This window comes from Scyliorhinus torazame, chromosome 11, assembly GCF_047496885.1.
Source record: "Scyliorhinus torazame isolate Kashiwa2021f chromosome 11, sScyTor2.1, whole genome shotgun sequence".
NCBI lineage: Eukaryota > Metazoa > Chordata > Chondrichthyes > Carcharhiniformes > Scyliorhinidae > Scyliorhinus > Scyliorhinus torazame.
The window spans coordinates 4625853-4649871 of NC_092717.1; the positions used below are offsets into that span (position 1 = coordinate 4625853).

The following is a 24019-nucleotide window of genomic DNA, read 5'->3' on the forward strand; positions in this document are numbered from 1 at the left end:
GGGTTGTGGGGGCGAAACCCACGCAAACACGGGGAGAATGTGCAAACTCCACACAGACAGTGACCCAGAGCCGGAATCGAACCCGGGACCTCAGCGCCATGAGGCAGCAGTGCTGACCTTTGTGCCACCGTGCTGCCCGGTTGTAAAAGATTGAGGAGATTTGGGAGTACTGTGCTTGTGCGCCCACTTACCCTCTTTTGAGGCTGCCTACTTGATCCACACCCTGGTTAGACATGTATCTGAGTACAGATAGAGTTTTCAGGTTCCTATATGCAATGTGTGCCCACTTTGTGGCGTTTGTCCAAAACATTTAAAGCTCACCAACACACTGGAAAAATGGGATACTATTCTAAGAATACATATCAAATTATTAATGTAACCTAACTTTATATTTTGTTATATGCATTGGTGCAGCCAACAATTTGATCTGTGGGTGGATGATAGAGGGAGAGGGGGCGGCGTGGAAAAGGCTGGAGATGGCGTCCTGCAAAGGAAACGAGCTTAAAAGCGCTGCTGACGGCGCCACTACCGCTCTCCCCGAAAAGGTTTACCACAAACCCAGTGGTGGGGGCAACATTAAGTATCTGGGGGCAATGGAGGCGACAGAGGGGTGTGTTGGGAGCCTCGGTGTGGTCCCCGATCAGGAACAATAGGTTTGCCCCAGGGAGATTGGACGGAGGGTTCCAGAGCTGGCACCGGGCTGGAATTAGGAGAGTGGGAGACTTATTTATAGATGGGACGTTTGCGAGCTTGGGAGCGCTAGAGGAAAAGTATGAGCTGCTTCCGGGGAATATCTTTAGGTATATGCAGGTGAGGGCGTTCACGAGGCAACAGGTGAGGGAATTTCCGCTGCTCCCGACACGGGATCCAGGATAGAGTGCTCTCGGGGTTGTGGGTCGGGGAGGGCAAAGTGTCCGAAATACACCGGGAGATGAGAGAAGAGGGGGAGGAGCTGGTAGAAGAACTGAAAAGAAAATGGGAAGAAGAGCTCGGGGAGGAGATTGAGGAGGGTTTGTGGGCAGATGCCCTAAGTAGGGTAAATTCCTCTTCCTCGTGTGCCAGGCTTAGCCTGGCCCAATTTAAGGTGCTACATAGAGCACACATAACGGGAGCGAGGTTGAGCAGTTTCTCGGAGTGGAGGACAGGTGCGGGGGAAGCCCGGCGAATCACACACATGTTTTGGTCGTGTCCGGAACTGGAGGGGTTTTGGAGGGGAGTGGCGGGAGTGATCTCGAAGGTGGTGAAGGTCCGGGTCAAGTCAAGCTGGGGGGTAGCTATATTTGGGGTAGCGGATGAGCAGGAAGTGCAGGAGGCGAAAGAGGCCGATATTGTGGCCTTTGCGTCCCTAGTAGCCCGGCGTAGGATTTTACTCGTGTGGAAGGAAGCGAAACCCCCTAGCGTGGAGGCCTGGATAAACGACATGGCAGGGTTCATAAAAGTGGAGCGGATGAAGTTTGCGCTGAGAGGATCGGCTCAGGGGTTCTCCAGGCGGTGGCAACCGTTCCTCGACTATCTAGTGGAACGTTAGGGGGAAAATAGATAGCCAGCAGCAGCCCGGGGGGGGGGGGGCGGAAATTGTTTTTTGTTCTCGATGGGGTGAAGGGACGGGGGGGGAGCACTATTTCGTGTTATTTTGTTAGTTCACTCTGTTATTTAAACAGTTATCTATCAGTTATCATGTTACCGTTTTTGTTGATTTGTAAGGGGGAAAAATTGTGTTTGAAAACTTTAATAAAATATATATTTTTTAAAACAATTTGGTCTGTGCTAAATAATATCAACATTGCTGGAATGAGAGCAGTTTCTTCATTTTAAATTGGAAATTCACTATCGGCTTGTTGTGTACTTGTGAGCAAAACTTTGGTATATTCTGTCAACACTGGGATTGATTTGATTTAAGCATTTTGAAATAATGAATCACTCTTTGGTGGTTCAGTTTTATATGCTGACTATACAAAAATATGATTTCTGTTTGGACTGACAGTGGATGAAAATGTAATCTGCTTTTGTAATCTGTTCCAGTATTATCTCCAAACCTTTTACTGGGCAGACCCTGATGTTTTTTCACTGAAAAGAATTTAAAGAATTTTTGGAATGCATCAGGCAATCCTGTAACAGCGGTACTTTGAACATTCCTGCCTTTTGTATGCCTCTTTTAAACACAATTTGTTTTAAAGACACCTCTTACAATTTGATGTTGTTGGGCCTTTGTGTGTAAAATTCATATTGCTGCTTTTATTCTTGGAGTAAATCCACGACGCAAACAGTCCATTTGCAAGCAGCAATATTAAATCTCCGTTTTCTATTCTGTTTGTCTGTATTACCCTCATGGTGATCAGGAAATTCAGTTCTTGGCCGTTTTGGTTGATTTTATTGAAAACACAACGTGCAAGTGTGAAAATAGGCAACTCCCAAATGGATTCATTTCCTCTGCTGTCCACCGTACGAGGAAAACTATTGAAGCTTTTGAAGTTTCGTATATCACAGTACCTTGTTTCGGGCAGTAGTTCATCAGCCCTGGACGTGTTTATCTTGTTTCTGTAGGTATTTCTGCATTTATGATATAAGCATCAGAGCTTGATCGTTAATATTTTCAGGAAGCAAAATTCAGCGGCTGCTGGAAATACTCAGTTGATCAGACAGCATCTGTGGAGAGAGAAGCAATTGACATTTCATTTCTTTTCATCAGAACTGGTCACTTTCTGTTTTTGTTCACCTTGACTCATAAACCATCAAAATGATGAAGGGTGAACAATGCCATTTAAAAAATCAGGAAGGGGTGTTGATGGCATGGCTGACATTTAGTGCCCAATACTCATGAAAGCTGTTTTAAAAAGTGGAGGGCAGACCTTTTGAATATTACAACTGTTAATTGACGGCGTGTGACATAGAGGTGCCCCAGCAAAACTGGAATCAATGGGAATTGGGGAAAACTCTCCGCTGGTTGGAGTCATTCCCGGCACAAAGGAAGATGGTTGTGGTTGGAGGTCAATCATCTCAGCTCCAGGACATCACTGGAGGAGTTCCTCAGCGTAATGTCCTAGGCCCAACCACCTTCAGCTGCTTCATCAATGACCTCCCTTGCATCTTAAGGTCAGAAGTGGGAAGGTTTCTTAGGCAGCATCTTCCAAACCCACGAGCACTACCATCTAGAAAGACAAGAGCAGCAGAGAACCCCACCATCTGGAGGTTTCCCTCCAAGTCACTCACCACCCCGACTTGGAAACATATCGGCTGTTACTTCACTGTTGCCGGGTCAAAATCCTGAAACTTCCTCTGTAACAGCACGGTGGGTGTATGTACACCTCGGAGACTGCAGCAGTTCAGGGAGGCAACTCACCACTACCTTCTCAAGGGCAACTAGGGATGGGCAAAAAATGCAGGCCTAACCAGGATTCCCAAATCTGTAAATTTAATTTTTTAAAATGTTGCATATCAGACTTTTTCAACACCCCTTTCGTGCAACTGACTTGATTTCTGTAAGTGGGCATCAACATTGACTTAAAATGGCACGAACTGACCATGGAAACTGTTGGCAATATGTAGTGTCCCTACTGGACCACTTTTCAAGACATCTCTTAAATGCTGCATTACTATCCAGAATGAACACATGCAAAATGTAACATGCGTCACAGGCTTAAATACGGGCTCAAGGGGCTCTGCTGCTTTTTCATAACTGAGCATTAGAGAATTCTTGGATTGGAAAATAGTTTCACCCTTAAAAATACAAGCAATTTATTGTCATCCATGTCTGACCAGTGTGCCAACACAACAATAATGTCTTGCGCAGTAAGACAAATTTCAATCCACATGTTTGCGAACAATTGACTGGTTCCAGAAGTTACTTCATACTGTTAAATATGTTGTCTACTAACAGAGCACCAGTTGTGAACCACATTGCTGCCTGTGGCCTTATTATTGAATTAGCATTTGTATTAAAAGTTGGCCTTTAACTTGCATAATTCTTCGAATACTTTTAGACCTATGACTAAAGAACTTAAATTTGCATAATACCAATACACCTCAAGATCAAAAACACTTTCTAGCCAATTAAGTTCTTTAGAATCACTACAATGCAGAAGGAGGCCATTTGGCCTATCGAGTCTGCATCGAGTGTTTGAGAAGTGTTTTTGAAGTGTGAAGTTGTGGTCACTGAAGAAAAATGTGCGGCCAATTTTCCCACAGCAAATTCCACAAGCAGCGATAAGATAGTCTAGATGAAGTTGGTCGAGATATAAATATTGCCTCAGGACACACAGAGGTTTCCCTGCTCTATTAATTGTGCCATGGATTTCTTCTATACCCACCAAAGAGGGTAGATGGGACATCAGTTTGAAGTCTCGACTAGTCCTAAACTATTGCCATTCCATTCAAAAAGTTTTGTATCCATATGCAAACTACTGCAATATACATCAGTTCATTAGCCAGATTGGACCAGGATTTACCATGTTTGTTTCCACCTTGCTTAACCAATGACCATAATGTTCCATTTCTCTTTGACCTTGGAACAAACATTCCTTGAACCCCAACTTGTGCAAAGCTTAGGTGTGCATAGCTTGCTTTTGATCCATGAATCCCACCTTTTTTTCCCTTAGAACCTTCTGTCACCGTGCTCCTGCACACAGGAACACCTACCTAACCGCAAGTAAATGGGAAGGTACCTTGCAGCGGTCGATCTACTTTCATTTCAAAAATAGGTTCCAAAAAGAGCTCAAAGCAGATCTGTCCATTTGAGCATAGAGGTTTATGTTCCAATTGTTCAAAGTCAGTAATTAGAATTGCTGCATTCACCAGTTGAATGTAGTCGTGAGTAAGCTGGCAAGGCATGGGGTATGTGAATTCACACCAGCTTGAGTAGAATAGAGCTGAAGTTTCCGATCAGGCTTGAGGTCACTGGATGTAATGTTTATTTAATAAAATCGTGGATTGTCTGGTATAATTGTGCCATGCATGACTTTGGGCATTATTGAAGCAATTACATTATCAATTTGCTTCTGCGGTTTAGCATTGCAACACGATGATTGAATGTCAAGATTTTTCATTTTCTCCCTTGCCTTCAAGGGAATGAAGGACATAATTTAGTTGAACTATTGCAATATTGAAAAGTAAGGAAACTGAGGATCCAGGCTCTGCTGCTGATCCTCCACATCCATCCCCCAATTAAAATTTTGCACTGATACAAATTATTTCAAATTCTACTTAAGAGTCCAAGTCCTTGAAGTTCTACATTCAACTCTAAAATTCAACTTCAATCTCCTAAAATCCCTGTGAAACATAAATTTAGCAATGCCCCAGATCTGATGAATTGTTGTGATCAGTTTGAAATGTTTGTGTGAAAAATTCAGAGGGTCCTCGCCTGACAGTGTGATTGGCACTGATTGTACATTCTGCGCAAGTTAATTTTGTGTTGCAAACCAGTTTGTAATGACTGGCTCTTCAATGATGTATTTTTGAAATCCACGTCACCTGTTTTTGCTGTTGGGTGAGGGTAATTTGACAATGTGACTTTATTTTTGGTGCCGAGGGATCCACCCGAGTACAGATTTATCCCACACTGTGACTGACATCTCTGTCAGTGCAGCACTGCACTGAACTCTTGCCTAGGTCTCTGGAGTGGGGCTTGAACCCACAGCTTCTGCCTCCGAGGTAGCAGTTCTACCACTGAACCAAGACTGCCACTTACTTGCAGACTTATGGTATAAGAGACTGTAGATGTAATTTGAAACACTAGTTTGTTTCTTGATCTTAAATGCCATAGTTTTTAGCCTTAGAAAGCCTAGATATAATTTACATAGCTAACACCATTTCAGACGTTAGGGCAGGTCCTTCCATCCAATTGTATAAATTTGTAGTGTTTCTTTGCACTGAAGAGTTTTTAAAACATTTGCTGTATGGTACTAAACTTCAGAATTATCTAGCCCAGCTGGTATTTGCTGGGATTTATATTCCTTGCATTCCATCTACTTCAGCTGACCCTTTCACCAAACCCATCTATCTATATTTTTGCTTTCCCCTTCTTCAACTTTGAACGGACTATGTATGCATCATTTATTCGTGACATCATTCAGCTTCATAAACCTTTGCCTGATTAACCTTGAGACACTCAATGAAAGAGTGACCTGACATGGGGAGATGGGAGCAGACTGGGAATACTGTGGGAACATGCGTTCAAATCCCACCACTGCAGCTGGTGGAATTTAAATTCAATCAATCCGATTGACTAATTTAAAATCTAGAGTTTGAAGTGCGTCTCAGTAATGGCGCAATAAAGCTTTCATCAATTGTCATTATCCATCTCTGCCTTCTTCTGAGGTTCCTTGCTCACAAATGCCAATCTTCATCAATTCAATTCACTGACATGATATCAAGAGGGCAGCATGGTGGTACAGTGGTTAGCACTTCTGCCTACAGCGCCGAGGACCCGGGTTCAATCCTGGCCCTGGGTCACTGTTTGTGTGGAGTTTGCGCATTCTCCCCGTGCCTGCTTGGGTTTCACCCCCACAACCCAAAGCTGTGCAGGGTAGGTGAACCGGACACGCTGAATTGCCCCTTAATAGGGAAAAAGAAATAATTGGGTACTCTAAATTTATTCTAAAAATATGATAAGAAACGGCTGAAGGCATTAGGTACTGCAAAAGGCTACAGACCCTGACAACATCCCGGCAATAGTACCAAAGACTTGTGCTCCAGGACTAGCCATGCCCCTAACCAAGTTGTTCCAGTGCAGCTGCAGCACTGGTATCTACCCACCCAGCCAATTAACACCCATCAGTCTGCCCTCTAACATCAACAAATTGATGGAAGATGTCAGCAACAATGCTATCAGGTGGCACTTGAGAGCAATAACCTGCTCACTCCCGTTACATCCTTGGTCCAAACATGGACAAAAGAGCTGACTTAGAAGTGAGAGTGACTGCCGCATCAAGGCAGCATTTGATCGAATGTGGCATCAAAAAACCATGGCAAAATTTAGGTCAATGGGTATTGGGGGTGGGAGGCTAGGATCTCCCCATTGGTTGGAGTCATGTTTAGCACAAAGGAAGGTGATTGTTGGAAGGTGGTTGTTGGAGGTCAATCACCCCAGTCCCAGGAATTCACCAGGGTAGTGTTTTAGGCCCAACCATCTTCAGCTCTTTCATCAATGACCTTCCATTGTAGTCGTAAGTGTGCTGATGATTGCACAACATTCAGATGACAACTTGTACTGAAACAATCCATGCCAATATGCAGCAAGACCAGGACTACATTCTTGCTTAGACTGTTAAGTAACATTTGTGCCACACAAGTGTCAGACAATAACCATCTCTGGTTCTTACCGATTCTTATCATGACTCGTTGACATTAGTAGCACTACCAGCACTGAATCTCCCATTATCAACATCTTGAGGGTGATATTGACCAGAAGCTGAGCTGAAACGACGATTTAAATACTGTAGCTGCAAGTGTGGTCAGAAGCTAGGAATTGAGGCAAGTAATTCATCATCTGACTCCTCAAAGCATGCCCACCAGCTGCAAGCATTGAATCAGGAGTGTGATGTAATACCCTTCAGTCACCTGGATGGGTGTGGCGGCACACCATTTGAGGTACTTGCTGCCATCCATGACACAGAGCCACTTGGTCGACACCCTATCCACCATCTTAAACAGCCACTCCCTCCAACAAAGCATAGTGCAGCTGTGTGTGCCATCTACAAGATGCACTGCAGCACCTCAGCTTGCATCTCCCATGGTTGCCAAGTCCTGAAGTGACATGAACTCTGAGAGAGGGATGTCACCACTGGGCCACAAGATCATCTTATGTGTAAAATCAAGAGAATTACTGCACTCCCAACTCTCTATGCATTGCACCACTAAAGTTCCCAAATAAATTCCAGGCAAGCATTGTTATGCTCTTAACACTCGTGGTTGAGTTTATCGGTCTGGTGTGAAGTGGCCAAGGTACCAGGAACTTATTGTAGCAATAATGAATTACCCTCCATGGCTTTAATTGTCTCCTATATGAACAACAAATTGCACTGATAAAGGCATCCCAGAGGACTTTATAATTGAGTAAATTCAGGAGGACATTGCATAGAAATATTTGTTTAAGTGCAGTTGAATGTCGAATTCAGAAATGTAGTAGGAAAGACCAGTTTTGTTCAACTTCTATTGGGAAGAGGAGAGACCAAAGGATTTTGGGGAGGAAAGTCATTCCACTTTCAGGCATTTGTCCAATGGACAAATAGAGGATCTGGCAGGGAATGGCTGATAATCAATGTCATGAGATCCAAGAAGGCTTTAAAGCACAAAGTAGATCAAATGATTGATTTGCTTTTGATCCATCGGAGGATTTATGTGGTTAAACTGAAGGGGAATTTTAATCCGTTTGAAAAGGAAAAGATTCGGGTTTGCTGCTTTGTGTTAATTGTTTTAGGGTAATCATTTAAATTGTGATTATGCATTTGAAATGTAACCCTGGTTTAAAAAATAACCACTAGTTCTAATTGAACTCCTTGAAAGATTTAAGGAGTAAGAGGATCAAGAGCCTTCGGCAATGCAACTCATCTGTGTGAACATGCGTTATCTGACACTAAACCTTTTTCAAACTGTTTCTGTTGCAGGTGAATCAGGATTAGGAAAATCGACGCTCATCAACTCGTTGTTTCTGACAGACTTGTATTCTGCAGACTACCCAGGCCCTTCACATAGGATCAAAAAAACAGTCATGGTATGTCCTCAATCTGCAAACCACGTGTTTGCCTGTTCATCTTCACAATTTAAAAAAAAAAAAATGTTTTAAGTAGCCTTGGGTTGAATGGTACTTTCAGTTTAACTTGGTGACCGACAAACACCTCATTTTCTCACAGACACACAGTGAAGGATGGCACAGCCGTCACTGTTTCAGTTTGCTGGCTGGTTGCATTTTTTGTAAACTTCAGGCTACCAGCAATTGAAGAAGCAATACAATATAATCTGTAGAGACAAGACCATTATAGAATTTTGTGGTGTTGAAAATCAGTCTGAATCATAAATTTGAAAATGCTATCCTGTTACTCCATTAAGGAATTATTGATGAAGTGCCGTTACGTCAGAATGCATGGCGATTCAAATGTCAGACTTCTATTTTATATTGACTTGGATTGTGAAACTTGCAAAATTGTTCAGCTGCTTTGACAAAAATTCATTTCTGAATTTGATTTGAGGCGGGTCTAAATGTGTCTAAACCCCGCCAGGCCTTTGTGTGTTAAAGACAGAATGAATGCCAAGCCTGGCGAGTGTTGAAGCAAAGCAGAAAACACTGGAAATCCTCATCAGGCAGCATCTGTGGAGAGCAAAACAGTTAACATTTCAGGTCGATGACCTTTTCAGTGGGACTGGAGATTTAAGTTTGTCAGGAAGTACAGAACCAGAGAAAAAGGCATGGAAGAGGTAGAGAATAAGGAGACGGTAAAAAGTGGAGGAGAGGAGGATTAAACTACAATGATGTCTGTGCTATTTGTAAACCCACTGCCAGAGCAACTTTTATTTCACATTTCCAGCATTCGTGTTGAAGCTTCTTTGCCGGAGTGGAAACTTTATCCCATTTTCTTGTTTTCCAATGCATTTCCAATGTTGTCAAAATACATATCACCGCAGCAATTAAGCAAGATTTCCATTATCCATCTTCCCTATTTGTTTGCTCGAGTTTACATGGGGCAAAGCCAGACGTTGCCTCACTATACAGATTGCTAACACCAGTCTTCTGTCTGGCATAAATCGGTCTCGGCCCAGGAAAGATTAATTTTATTTGTATTGTAATTGTTTATTCAAATGCCTGTGGTATTACTGGGTGGGGGCAGTGAGGTTTTACTTTAGCTTAATAATAGAATCTTTACTATAAATTATAGGCTCAATGGATGTGGCTATTTTAAAAAAAATTCCAACCTATACCCTCTTTAACTGGAAGCATTTACATTTGGCAACTTTTTCTTGGCAAGGTGGTAAGTTTTTTAAACATGTTGAATGTTTAGCAGCCATAGAAAGTATCTCCAATTTAGGAATCCATGCATCCTAATTTCATAGTGCCTCAAGATTTTGCAGTACAAGTTTTGCTGTTTTTGTAGTCCTGACTGTTATCTTTGAAAAAAGAGAGGACTTGAGGCTGCAATGGGAGGTGTCTACAAACCTCCTGATAGCAGCCCAATTAATTAATTCATTCAAAGATTTAAGAGGATTGTCGCAGACGTTTTAATGGCCATTCTGAATTTTTATATCAGCTAGGGAGGGGTGGAGTAGCTCAAGTCAGGTAGTGATTTTGTGGTGTGCATTCAGGATAGTTTTCTGAAGCAATATACCAGAACCAACCAAGGGTGACCATACTAGATTTAGTCATGAGCCAGACTCTGTAACACTGGGGGAACGCATTTATCTAACAATAGTCATTTGATCAAGCTCAAATATTGAGTTTGAAAAGACAAAACATAACATAAATGACTCGTCATAAGTAACTAACCCAGTGAAGTTGTCTTTGCTTGATGAGTGTCAGACTCTGATCTTTGCCTTTGGGAGGACTGCTGCATTCAAGGTTGTGTTCTTCCATGATTTACCCAGGATGTGTCACAAACAGCCAAGATGAAAATTGGCGAGCTGCTTTTCTCACCTGTAAATCATCTGTGTTTCACAGCTATACCACAACGTACTGAGAACATAGGCCTCAAGCCAGCATCTTGTCCCAAGAATCATCTTGTTTCTTGCACATCTTGTGAACCAGCTAAAGATGGGAGCTGCTTTCCCTGTGCGTGTATCGAGTTTTGCATCAAGAAACAGATTGTCTATCACCATGCACCCAAAGTAGCACAATTTGCTAACCACTTCTCGTCGGGTGTTATTTAGTGTGATCAAAAATGTAACACTTTGTCCCATAACCATGGCTTTCTTGATGCTTGTAGTCAGGGAGAAAAGGGTGCAGGCATGGGAAAGACAATCCCATGAGGTGCATCACTCACTCCCCAGTATTGCTGAGAAACCCTTCACTAAGGTTATGCTTAAAAGACCTCCATCTACTTGTAGACCAAATGTATCCTGAAGCACAGATTTACAATGGATAAGATCTTCGCCATATGTCAGCTACGAGAGAAGTACAGTGAGCAGGGTGCACCTCTTTACACAATTGGCCTCGTTCTGTGCTGTGAAACACTATGACTCTAACAGGGCAGGACTCTGCAAGATTTTGGGGAAAATTGGCTGTTCACCAAACCTCGGTGCCAGCCATTCTTCATGACCGCATACATTGTTTTGTACGGTTAAATGGCTCAACTTCGGACAAGGTGAGTGAAGAATGGAGTGAAGTAGGGCTGTATCCTAACCTCTGCTCTATTTGATATCCTCATGCCACTGGCCGTTAACTCCCCCGCAGATCAGGAATGCGTTTACCTGCACACTCGGTCAGAGGGCAGGCTCTACAACCTTTCGAGACAAAGTGAAGACAAGATCAAAGAATTCTTCTATTCTGTTGATGTTCTCTCACGTGGAAACTCAGCTACAAAGATTCAGTTACTAACACAAATACAGAAAATGTTTGAAAATCTCAGCCGGTCTTACAGCATCTGTGGAGAGAGAGAGAAGAGAGCTAACATTTTGAATCTGGGTGACTGTCATAACTGACGAAGAGTCATCCGTACTCGAAACGTTAGCTCTCTTCTCTCTCCACAGATACTGTTAGACCTGAGATTTTCCAGCATTTTCTGTATTTGCTTCAGATTCTTGCATCTGCAGTGATTTGGGGGGGGGGGAAGTAAAACAGTCCCCGATGACACAAGTTGTAAAACTAAAGGAAAACCATATAAAGTGCAAAGCGATCCAAATTATCCAGAGGTATAAAAACAGCCAATGAAGAAATAAGGAAATGATTTGCATTTCTGTATCCCTTTGATAATCACCGGATGTCTTTCAAGCACCTTGAAGCCAATCAAGTACTTAGATAATGTCGTCACCGATGCCGTGGGGAAGTCACTTTCTGCACAGCAAGCACCCACAAATAGCAACATGATAACTAGATCGTCTCTTCTAGTGATGTTGATTGAGGTGTAACTATTGGTCAGGACACTCCCCTGCATTTTGAAATAATGCCATGGGATCTTTTACGCCCATCTAAGATGGCAGATGGAGCCTCTGTTTAATATTTCACCTAGAAGACGGCACCTCTGAAGCTGCACTGGAGTGTTGGCCTTTATTTATGTGCGCAAGTTCTGGAGTTTGATTTGAATGAAGAGCTTTGTGACTCGGGTGAGAGAGCTACCAACCGAGCCGTGGCAAACAGTCCCTGGATCACTTCTTTCTGGAAGCTGCCATGTAGTTTTAGGATTTAATCAAATAAGAAATGCTCAACTGTTGGTTCCTGATAAAGTGGAATGTTGTGATGGATAAGATTCCACGAAGAAAGGGTTCCACTATACTGCTTTAAGAATAAACAAAACTTCTCTCTCTGGAGACAATTGCTGATTTCTGTGGACGCCAGGCTCAGCAGTGCCAGTCTGCAGTACTTAGCACTGAGCTGCCTTCAGTCATGTTAACAATTGCCAGCACAGCTCCAATTGTCTGCAAACATTCTTCATTCATCAATTGAATATTACTGCTGACAAAAACAAGGCAAGTTCAGAGTCGACCCTTGTACTGAGTGCATAGTTGATTTGTTTTTTCTGCTACAGATACGTTCAAGGTACCAATCTACATATGATATGTTGTAAACAAGGCTCTTAATTGTTTGGATAATGTCTGATTCCTTCTAGACTTGATAATTTAAGCGGTTTTCTCAATCTGTCAATGTCCCTTTGAAACATTTTGCTCCCAACTGTTATTGTTGTGCCCACCTGACTGAGTGCCATCAATGAACATAGTTCTCTATTCCTTCATCTGAGTGAGTGATGAAGATGGTGACCAGTTGAGGCTCCACTAGAGATCTGTGGGCACACCACTTGTTGCAACCTGCCAATTGAAGTAAAATCCCATTATCCCTACTTTGTCATCGACCGCACCATCCAATTCCCACCCATGTGGAAAGTTTTCTTTTATTCCCGTTTATCTAGCAAACGCTGAGAAAAATGAAAGGAAAGTCAAAGGAATGACAAGTGTGTGTGCCTGAAGTAAAGCGACATGGGTGGTAGAGAGAGTAAGCCAGAGTTAACTGGAAAAATGACTTTTAAATCAAACCTGTTTGCCAGTCTTGCCCCTGCATCAGAATGAGGATGAGCTAGATTGCTGATTACTATGAAAGAAGAGTAGGACATCCTGAGACACCGTATGCATGATGTAGTAACAATGTGAACTTTGCTACCTGTGTGCAATTTGTGAACCCAAATCGGAGTGCAATATTCTACCCTGAGCTTCAAAATGCAAGAACTGAAGAGTGTAAAGTGTAGGCCTTTGCTCCCCAGGGAGAACTGGAAAATTCAGCAACGAGGTTATTTCTGATTGTGCCTGTCTCAGTAGTTTTCCGCAGATTGTTTGTTTCGGGTAGTTGTTGAAGTGCGTACCCAAAATATACTAAACCGCATCATGTCCCAGGTTGACCACTTGAGGCAGAGTTGGTAGAATCATAGAATGGCCCGCTTCTGTACTGGAACCATTTGGCCCATCATGCCCATACTGGCTCTCAGTAAGGGTAATTCACTTAGTACCACTGCCCCTGCCTTTTCCGCATAGCTCTGCAAATCTTTCCTTCAGATAATGATCTAATTCTCTTAATCTACAGTTGAATTTGGCTCCACTGTCTTTTCCAGCAGTTTATTTCAGATCTTAAATACCATCCGATGTGTAAAAATCCTCATTATGTTTCAATTACCTCAAATCAGTGTTCTCTGTTCTCGATCCTTCCATCAGCGGAAACAGTTTCTCCCTATCTACACTGCCAAGACTCTCCTCCTCTGACCCCCCTCTATCAAATTTCCCCTCAACCTTATTTTCTGCAAGAAAAACAGCCCCAGCTTCTTCACGTTATCTATGGAGCTGAAGTTCATCCCCAGAACCACTCTCCACGAATCTTTCCTGCACCCGCTGTAATGCCATCACATTTTTCCTGAAGTGTGATGCCCAGAACTAGACACAACTCCAGTTGAGATAAAAACCAGTGTTTTACGCAGCATCATCATTAGGACTTTGAGATAAGACCGAGCCATTCAGCTTTGGCAGAAGAGTCAGACAGGAATGTCCATTTTCACCACTACCATTGGATATAATAAAAGAAAAGTTTGTGACAAGCCAGCTGTGCTCCCCCAGAACATAACCGGTATTGATAGTCGCAACAAACATCTGGAACATTAAATATGGTGATGGTACTGACTTAATGGTGAAAGTCCGCAATGGCTGAAGAGATGAGAAAGTAAAGTCTGAAGTTATAGCTGGGATGACAATTCATGATGAGAACACTGACAGATTCAGTTTACAACCATTCTGAACATAGATCAACTTTAATTTCTAGCATCAAAAGTGGCTGCAAATTTATTAATTTCACAGTACTGAAATCTAGACAAAGCTAGCAGTTGGCTGCAGTACAACTTGTTAGCTGAATGAGATATGGAGGGTACCCAACATCCGCCTGCACTTGACAAAGCCACTTACAAAAATCCTTGATTATGGAGCTGTACGTGTGTGAAAGCTGACCTTCAATACGGCTGCTGGGAAGAGGATTACAGCTTTTAGAATCTGACTTTGGTGGACAGTCCTTCGAATTGACTGGACAGTGAAGAACCAATTAATGGTTCCATAGGAGCATTGGCATCTGATGGGCTTTTTCGATGAAGTGGAGAAATGGAAACTGAGAGAGTATGATGATTGGAAAAGGCAGGGTGAGAATCTGCTGCAGGCAACAATAGAAGGTGAAACATTGGGGAAGAACAGGCCAGGTCAGAGAGAGACTGGATAGGTGGGCAGGACAGAAACTGGACTATGGGAAGAATGACAGTGGCATTGAATTGCAGTGAGCAGCGAGAGATGCCTGCAGCCCCTCGTGGACGATGGCTAATTATGGATGGTTCACAAGGAACATGAGAATTTTGCAAGTAGAAGGCAGATAACATAATCAAAGAGAAAATGCTGGAAAATGTCAGCAGGTCTGGCAGCATCTATAGGGAGAGAAAAAAGCTAACGTTTCGAGTCCAGGTGACCCTTTATCAAATAACATAATCATTGGCCCTTGATTGAAGACACCATTTTGGGCAACACTGCATCATGAGCTTTATATTGTTAGTGAGTGTGATTACCAGGGTCGAAAATTAGTAGCAACGGTGCAGTTATTTGTATCTATTAATAGCCACAATTTGGTTACAGACCAGTCAGACATGTGCAGTGGTGCTAGAACCAATCCCCGTGGGAGTCCATTTATTCAGCTGGTGTGGTCAGGCATGTCTGCTCCAAAATGCCAGCCCAGATCAGCAATTCAACTCAGCAGATGGCCCAACACGGCAGTGTTCTGTTTCCATTAGAAGACTATATTGCTAATTTGCACTGCAGTATATTGTGGTAAAGCTATTTTTGTGTGCAAAGTGTTTTCCCCCAATTTATACTTTATTTATCTTCTGAATCCATTTGGCAATTATTCATTTTTTCCCCCATTTGTTTCCCTTTGTATTTGTATTTTGTGCATATTCTGTTTTTCCGTGTGGCAATGGTTAGTTGGTTAGTTTCTTTCAATCCATCTTGTGCAATCTGCCACTCAGTTACCTATTTTTGTCATGGGCCTTACAGGTGCTGAATTCCAGATTGTATCATTGAATCTCAATGACATGCTTTCAAACATATTGAAATTACATTGGATTAAAATGTTCCTTTAATTTACTGTATACCAAAACAATTCCTTCAGTGACGAGTAGAAAATGTATTTGCCACTGATGGATGCAAGAGTAAGACATATTAGTTCTTTCCCTGGCCACCACAAATTCTGGCTCAGTCAGGCCAGAGAAATGGAATGATTTGTCAATTTAGAAATGTGATGCGTGAGGTTTTTTTTTTGTGAATCCATTTTTAATACACCCAATATACTTTAGGATTCAAACTCAATCTTTTGAAAATCTCAATTTACGCACAGTGGTTAGCACCGTTGCTTCACAGCTCCAGGGTCCCAGGTTTGATTCCCGGCTTGGGTCACTGACTGTGCGGAGTCTGCATGTTCTCCCCGTGTCTGTGCGGGTTTCCTCCGGGCGCTTCGGTTTCCTGCCACAAGTCCCCAAAGATGTTTGTTAGGTGAATTGGACACTCTGAATTCTCCCTCAGTGTACCTGAACAGACACCGTAGTGTGGCAATTAGGGGATTTTCATAGTAACTTCATTGCACTGGGGCTAAACAGCTGACTTGCAATGCAGAACAAGGCCAGCAGTGCGGGTTCAATTCCCGTACCGGCCTCTCCGAACAGGCGCCAGAATGTGGTGACTGGAGGCTTTTCACAGTAACTTAATTGAAGCCTATTTGTGACAATAAGCGATTATTATTTTTATTAATGTATGCCTGCTTGTGACACGACTAAAGATTATTATTACTACTACTACTTAGGGCAGCGCAGTGGGTAGCACTGCTGCCTCATAGTGTTGAAGACCCGGGTTCAATCCCGGCCCTGGGTCACTGTCCGTGTGGAATTTGCACATTCTCCCCATGCCTGTGTGGGTCTCACCCTCACAACCCAAAGATGTGCCTGGTAGGTGGATTGCCCACGTTAAATTGCCCTTTAATTGGAAAAAAAATGAGTTGGGCACTTCAAAGAAAATCGCAACTTATTTAAGACAAATACATGATGAATATATTCTGCTTTGAAGCGAAGCTTGAGTTGCAATTGTGCCATTTATGTTTCATTTCAAAAAATGTAGAAGGTACTGGGACAGAATAAATGGTGTACCTTGTGATCACTTCTATAAAGCTGCTCCAAAGCTAGCCAGCTTACAGAGATTCAATAGGAAACTTCCAGTTGGAATTTTTTGTCGAGAGGAAGTGATATTTGTGGTGAAGACACGTGGAGAATGTTAAGCAAACATAACTTTGGCAAACAACTTCATTCCTTGCTGATTTTTCCATTGCTGAATGCATAGAATTCTATTTAAAGAAATATGCATTTGTCAAACCAGCAAATCCAGTTCTACTCCTGGAAGTAGGAACTCAGGAATTTTAAGCTGGAAGTACCATTGTTTAAATTTAGCAGCAGTTTGTGCAGTGCTGGCTCTCGACACTGGTTTTGTATCAGCATTTGGCTATTTTGTTTTCCCTGAATATTGCAGGAATGTGGGGATAACATGATCTCTTGGTGTCAGAATGAATATTCAGTTTAATTCAAGTTGAAATGTTTTCATCCAGTGTGTCAGGTGTCTGAAACATGCTGTCTACTGTCAGGAAGGATGGTAACGGCACCGCATTTGAAACTATTTAGATAGGTGCTTCGAAGTGTCGTAACCAAAACAACAGTGGACCAAGAACTGGGAAGTGGGATTTAGCTGGTTAGCTTTTTGGGGGGCATGGACATGATGGGCCCAAACGTTCCCTTTCTGTGCCATGAATTTCTACGATTTTATAGTATTACAGTTGCATGAGAGATAGCTTTTTGGGGGGCATGGACATGATGGGCCCAAACGTTCCCTTTCTGTGCCATGAATTTCTACGATTCTATAGTATTACAGTTGCATGAGAGAAGAAAGTATTTTATACGTTCGATGGTGTCACTGGGAAGGCTTTTGAGGAAGTGGTGATGAGCCGCTGCAGTCAGTGTGCTGTTGGTAATATAGGAATGTTACAGAGGGAATTCCAGGATTTTTTTCTCAAGACTGAAGGAACAACAGCATATTCCAAGTCAGGAAGGCGATTGGAACCTGGTTGAACAGGTTTCGATGGGCCTGGGAGATGTGAATGTTGGGGGGAAAGAATTGATACTGGGAGAGGTGTTTGCAAAAGCAAGTGGATAGGAGAATTCTGGGAGGGAGGGGTTCGAAGGTGATTAAAGGATGAGGCGGGTCAAGCTAGGGGGCAGGGCCCAGAGTTCTGTTGATGGCGGATAGGAGGGGTGGGGTCAGAAGAGTGACATGGAACGTGAGGGGGTTAGGGGGACTGGTGAAGACATCAAGAGTTTTCACACATTTGAAGAGTTTAGAAGCTGATGTGATGTTGCAGGAGACCCATTTGAGGGTGAAGGATCAGGTGAGGCTGAGGAAGGGTTATGTGAGTAAGGTGTTGCACTCGGGGTTTGACAGGGCTTGGGCGGGGGGGGTAGCAATACTGGTGGATAGGAGGATGAGGTTTCAGATGGAGTAGGTGGTGGCTGATCAGGGGGGCAGGAACGTGATAGTGATGGGTGCACTAGAGGAGGGGAGTTGGTGGTACTGGCGAGTGTATATGACCCCCAACTGGGATGATGTGAAGAGGGTGCTGGGTGCCATCCTGAATTTGGATACCCGTGAGGTGGGGTGGGGGGGGGGGGGGGGCCTGGCATGTTATGGGGTGGTGGTGGTGGGGGGGCCTGGCATGTTATGGGGGGGCCTGGAATGTTATACTGGAGCCGAAAGGTTTGATTTTCTTTTGTGGTGGAAAGGCGCTGTTGGCTGGAGTTAAGAGGTCGGAGTACTCAGCAATTGTGATTTCGGATTGCACTCCGCATTGGATAGGTGTGGTTTTGTAGAAGGGAGCAGCCCAGAGACCAAGGTGGAGAATGGGCGTGGGGTTGTTAGTGACCGAAGCTTCTGTGACAAGATTGGGAAGATGATCGAGGAGTATGTGGGGTTTGTATCCTGAAAACGCCCCAAATCGCTTGAGCAACCCCATTATATCCCCCACCATGGGAACCAGGTTGGAAATAAACAATAAACGGTCATCGGCATATAGGGTCACCCTATGCCCCCCCCCATTTTCGGATCAACACTGTTTACATCCCCACCAAAAATTAACTGCTGGTAAACCAGGCTCAGGATAGCCGCCAACATCCTCTTCATAAACTGGACATCATCAACATCACCAACCTCTCCTCCAAAGCGCCTGTTACTATCACATAGCTGCCCCCCTGATCTGTCACCACCTTCTCCATTTGAAACCTAACTCTAGGGGCAGCACGGTGGCGCAGTGGGTTAGCACTGCTGCCTCACGGCGCCGAGGTCCCAGGTTCGATCCCGGCTCTGGGTCGCTGTCCGTGTGGAGTTTGCACATTCTCCCCGTGTTTGCGTGGGTTTCACCCTCAACCCAAAAGATGTGCAAGGTAGGTGGATTGAACACGCTAAATTGCCCCTTAATTGGAAAAAGTTTAATTGGGTACACTAAATTTATAAAAAATAAAAAGGAACCTAACTGTTAGCCACAAATCCCCCAGCCCTGCTATCAAAGCCAGAGTGAAACACCTGGCTGACCCAACCCTTCCGCAGCGGTCCCTGGTCTTTCACCCTTGCATGGAGAAGCACCACATTGGCTCTCACGTTCTTCAATGGTGAAAAGACTCTGACCCACTTCAGCGGTCCACCCGGGGGGGGTCTCACATCACCTCTCCCCTCATGTCTGCCATGGCCACACCGTGGAGCACACTTGCCCCCCGCCCTGCTCCACGAATGGGACCAAACCCTGCCCCGAGTCATCGTCAACCAAATATCCCATCCCAGAAACACCCCCTCCCAAACCAGTTCCCCTTGATTCAGCTGCTAGCTGCTCTCCGCATGTTCCCCATCTCTCTCTCTCTCTCTCTCTCTCTCTCTCTCTCTCCTCTCTCTCTCTCTCTCTCTCTCTCTCTCTCTCTCTCTCTCTCTCTCTCTCTCTTCCCCCCCCCCCAAAACCTCGCATCCTTTAATTAACAACTCAAGTTTGCTGGCGAGGTGGCCCCCACCAGAGCCCCCTCCCCCCCATATACCTAACACAAAAAGACTGCTCATGCGAAGTGTGCTCTACTAGCCCTGGAGCTGACGATCACAGACCCAAATCCAATGTACCTCATAGCTAGTGATTTGCACTACTTTTATGAAATGCGATTCCTTGAAACTGGGGATTGTACACTGATCTATTACGTAGCTATTGGGCACTTCAGCATTTTCAATATTTGGTGCTTCATTGCATGTGTCTGACAAGTTGAGTATGTGCCTTCCCAGTGTTGCAAATTTTGAAGAAAGCCAGAGCTGGAGAACTGATCACTAGGATTGAGACTCCGCTTATGCATTAGACGGAACAAAATGACAGATGCTTGTAGTAATTAGCTATTAAATTAGTGTGTAGGATCAGTTGATCTGCAGACATCTATCCATATAATAGATTTTGCAACTGTAAAATCCTTGTCAGGATCTGAAGTACTTGAGGATGCAAATCATGCTGGATGTGTATCAGAAGTTCACCATCGCCCAAACGTCTGGCCTCCACTGCCTAGGAGGACGCGAGCACCATCATCTGCAAGTTCCCCTTCAAGTCACGCATCTTCCGACTTGGACATTTGACCATTGCTGGGTCAAAATACTGATATTCCCTGCCTAAACGCACTCTTGGAGTAACTTTGCCACACTGACTGTGGCAGTTCAAGAGGGACAACTCATCGCCACCCTCCCAAGGGCAACTAGCGATGGGCAAAAACTGCAAGCCTTTCCAGCAATGTCCATTAATGTTTCCAGAAACTATTAATGGGGCACTCTTGCTACAATACTTGAATTACTAATCCCCACATAAATGTTCATTAAGTGATAATAGGAGCAAGAGCTATCCATTGAGCCTGCTCCATCATAGTTTGATCTGATCATAACCCTAATTCAACTGTCCTCCCTGCCTGCCCCCATAAGCCTCGGCACCCATGTCGATCAAAAAATGGGCCCAACACAGCCATGAATATATTCTAAAACCCAGCCTCCACTTCTTTTTGTGAAAGAGAATTCAGAAGATTACCGATCCTCAGAAAAAAAATCCTTCTCATCTTTGCCTTAAATAGGAGGCCTGTTATTTTTAAACTGTGCCCTCAGTTCCAGATTTTGCACAAGTGGAAACAGCGTATACCCTGCCCCCAGTCCCTCATAGAAACAAAGGAATTGGGAGAAGGAATAGTCCATTTGGCCTTTCAGAATGCTCTGCCATTCAATAAGACCGTGTCTGATTGCGGTTGCAACTCCACTTCCCCGTCTGTTACCCCCCCCCCCCCCGCCTCATTGCCCTTGACTCTCATCTGTCAAAATCTATTTAACTCTGCTTTAAATTACTTCTTTTAGAAGTCTCATAACACCAGGTTAAAGTCCAACAGGTTTATTTGAAATCACAAACTTTCGGAGCGCTGCTCCTTCATCAGGTGAAGTGGAGGCAGGTTCACAAACACAGCATATGTAGGAGAGACACAATGTGCGTCTCCTGCGTGTTTGTGAACCTAATCACTTGCTGAATCTGTATAATAATCTTTAGTGATTCATGTACCGTGGCATCCAGATCCCTCGATAACACAAAGTTCTGCCCTCCCCCTCTCCATTTAAACAGTAGGCTGCTTTTCTATTCCATCTACCGAATTGGGCAAATTCTCCTCTACTTTCCCTGCCAACCTTCTGCCCACGCGCTTAATCTATCTGTTTTCATTTGCACATCCTTTGCCTCCTCTTGACTTACTTTCCTACCCAAAATAAAAGCAAAATACCGCGGATGCTGGAAATCGGACATAAAAATAGAAAATGTTGGGAAAACTCGGGTCTGGCAACATGAGGAGAGAGTAACAGAGTTAACATTTCAAGATCGTATGACTCTTCAGAGCTCGTGTTCTGCATGCTGTGTGCATTCAGATAAAGAAGCTTTAATTCTGCCTTTTTACCATTTTTCCATACTCTGACCCATTGGGATGTGGGCGTCACTGGCAAGGCCAGCATTTGTTGCCCATCCCTAATTCTGCTTGAGAAAGTGGTGGCGAGCTGCTGCCTTGCTGGTACATATTTGTAAGCTCTGCCCCTTCAGGTGTCGCACCCTGATTTTCAATACCCATATTGCTACCCTGCAGCATTGTCTTGTCTTTCCTCTTCAATCTTCCAAATCTCCCCTCATGTGATTTGCCCCCTTGGTACTTTGTTTAAAGCCCCCTCTAGAACCTTGTGTGCAAGTAACATTCGTGCCAAACAATTGCCAGGCAATGATCATCTTCAAAAAGAGAGAATCTAACCATCTCCCCATGACATTCCAATGGCATTACCGTCACTGAACCTCCCACAATCAACATCCTGGGGATTACCGTTGTCCAGAAACTGAACTGGACTCGCTACAAAAATACTGTGGCGACAAGAACGGGTCAGAGGCTGGAAATCCTGTGGTGTGTATCTCACCACCTGATGAACCCCAAGGCCTGTCCATCGTCTCCAAGGCACAAGTCAGGAGTGTAATCGAATAATCTCCACTTGTCTGGATGAGTGCAGCTCCAACAGCACGCAAAGCTTGGACACAGCCTCCTGACAAACGCCACACCCACCACCTTTACAATGCACTCCCTCCATAGAATCCCCACAGTGCAGAAGAAGGCCATTTGGCCCCTCGGCAGGAGCCCCCCCCCCCCCCCCCCCCCCGGCAAACTCGGAATCCCTGTAACCCCACCTAACCTGCACATCTTTGGACGGTGGGAGGAAACTGGAGCACTCGGAGGAAACCCACGCAGACGCGTGGAAAAAGTGCATACTCCACACAGACAGTCACCCAAGGCTGGAATTGGACCCTGGAGCTGTAAGGCAGCAGTGCTAACCACTGTGCTGTCCTCCACCAACACAGTAGCAGCAGTGTGTACCATCTACAAGATGCGTTGCAGTGACTCACCAAGGCTCCTTTGACAGGGCCTTCCAAACTTGTGACTTCAGTCACCTAGAAGACAAGGACAGCAGATACCTGGAAACATCACCACTTGCAAGTTCCCCTCCAATCTGCACACCATCCTGACTTGGAACTATGTCACTATACCACCACCTTCTCGAGGGCAATTGGGGATGGACAATGAGCTCCTAGCCAGTGATACCCACCTGCAGAAAGAATAAAGGAAAATGAACCTTGGTTCAGGTGAAACCCATCCCAATTGTGCAGCTTCCTGTTTTCCCAGTGCTAATGTCAGGGCCCATGTATCGAACCCCATTTCTCCCACACCATGTATTTCACTTGCTGATTCTATTAATTTTCAGCCATTTTCCTCATGGTCCAAGTAGCAATCCTTTGTAGTTTTGCTTTTGATTTTAACTCCTAGCAGCTCATACTCCTTCAGCAGACCCTCTATCTTGGTCCTCTTGTTATTGGTGCCCACATGGGCCACAGTCTTTTTTTCAAATTTAGAGTACCCAATTAATTTTTCCAATTAAGGGGCAATTTAGCGCGGCCAATCCACCTACCCTGCACATCTTTGGGTTGTGGGGGCGAAACCCACGCAGGTACGGGGAGAATGTGCAATCTCCACACGGCCAGTGACCCAGAGCTGGGATCAAAACTGGGACCTCGGTGCTGTGAGGCAGCAGTGCTAACCACTGCGCCACCGTGCCGCCCTTGGGCCACAAAAACGTGATGCTTCCCTGACCATTCCAAGTTCCTCTCCAGCCTCGATGTTTTCAATTCTGACACTTGTCATGGTATTTTTATCATCCCCCCCCCCCCCCCCCCCCCCCCAACCACCCCGCACCGCCTAATTATTCATGGTTAATGTGGGTGCCCACAGAAGAGTGCATCTTGAAACTGGTGGTAACTGGATATGGCTTCTGACAGAGCATGGTTAATGAATCAAATGGAGGGGTCCTGTCTTCCATCCTCTTTTTGAATTTTTATTACAGAAGTAGTGTGATTTTCAACTTGTAGAAATTTTGCTTTTTTGTGTCTGGGTGCGTGGATTTTTTTTTTCAATTTCACACCCTATTACTTTCACTGTTTTCTCACCTGAAAGATTAATGTCTGAATCTTCAACCTGTACTAGCAACTTTTAATGAGCTTCATAAGTGGTTGGACGTTTCTTCATAGCGAACATGTTTGAAGCTGACGGTACATTAACCAAATAATATTTTTCAGTTTCGGGAGCAGAACAACTTTACAATGCAACATCAAAGTAAGGATCTTGCAGCATATGCTTATTCTCAATCTAATTTGCTCCCA

At 44.1% G+C, this 24019-nt stretch overlaps 1 protein-coding gene across 2 annotated transcripts in view; it reads left to right on the forward strand.

Moving 5' to 3' along the window:
• The window catches only part of LOC140385067 (septin-7), a 155433-nt gene that overhangs the window by 58839 nt on the left and 72575 nt on the right, over positions 1–24019 (forward strand). For both annotated transcript variants that reach the window (XM_072466868.1, XM_072466869.1), the window contains exon 2: positions 8601–8707. In XM_072466868.1, the coding sequence (XP_072322969.1) occupies positions 8601–8707 (107 nt within the window). The remainder of the gene's footprint in view (positions 1–8600; positions 8708–24019) is intronic.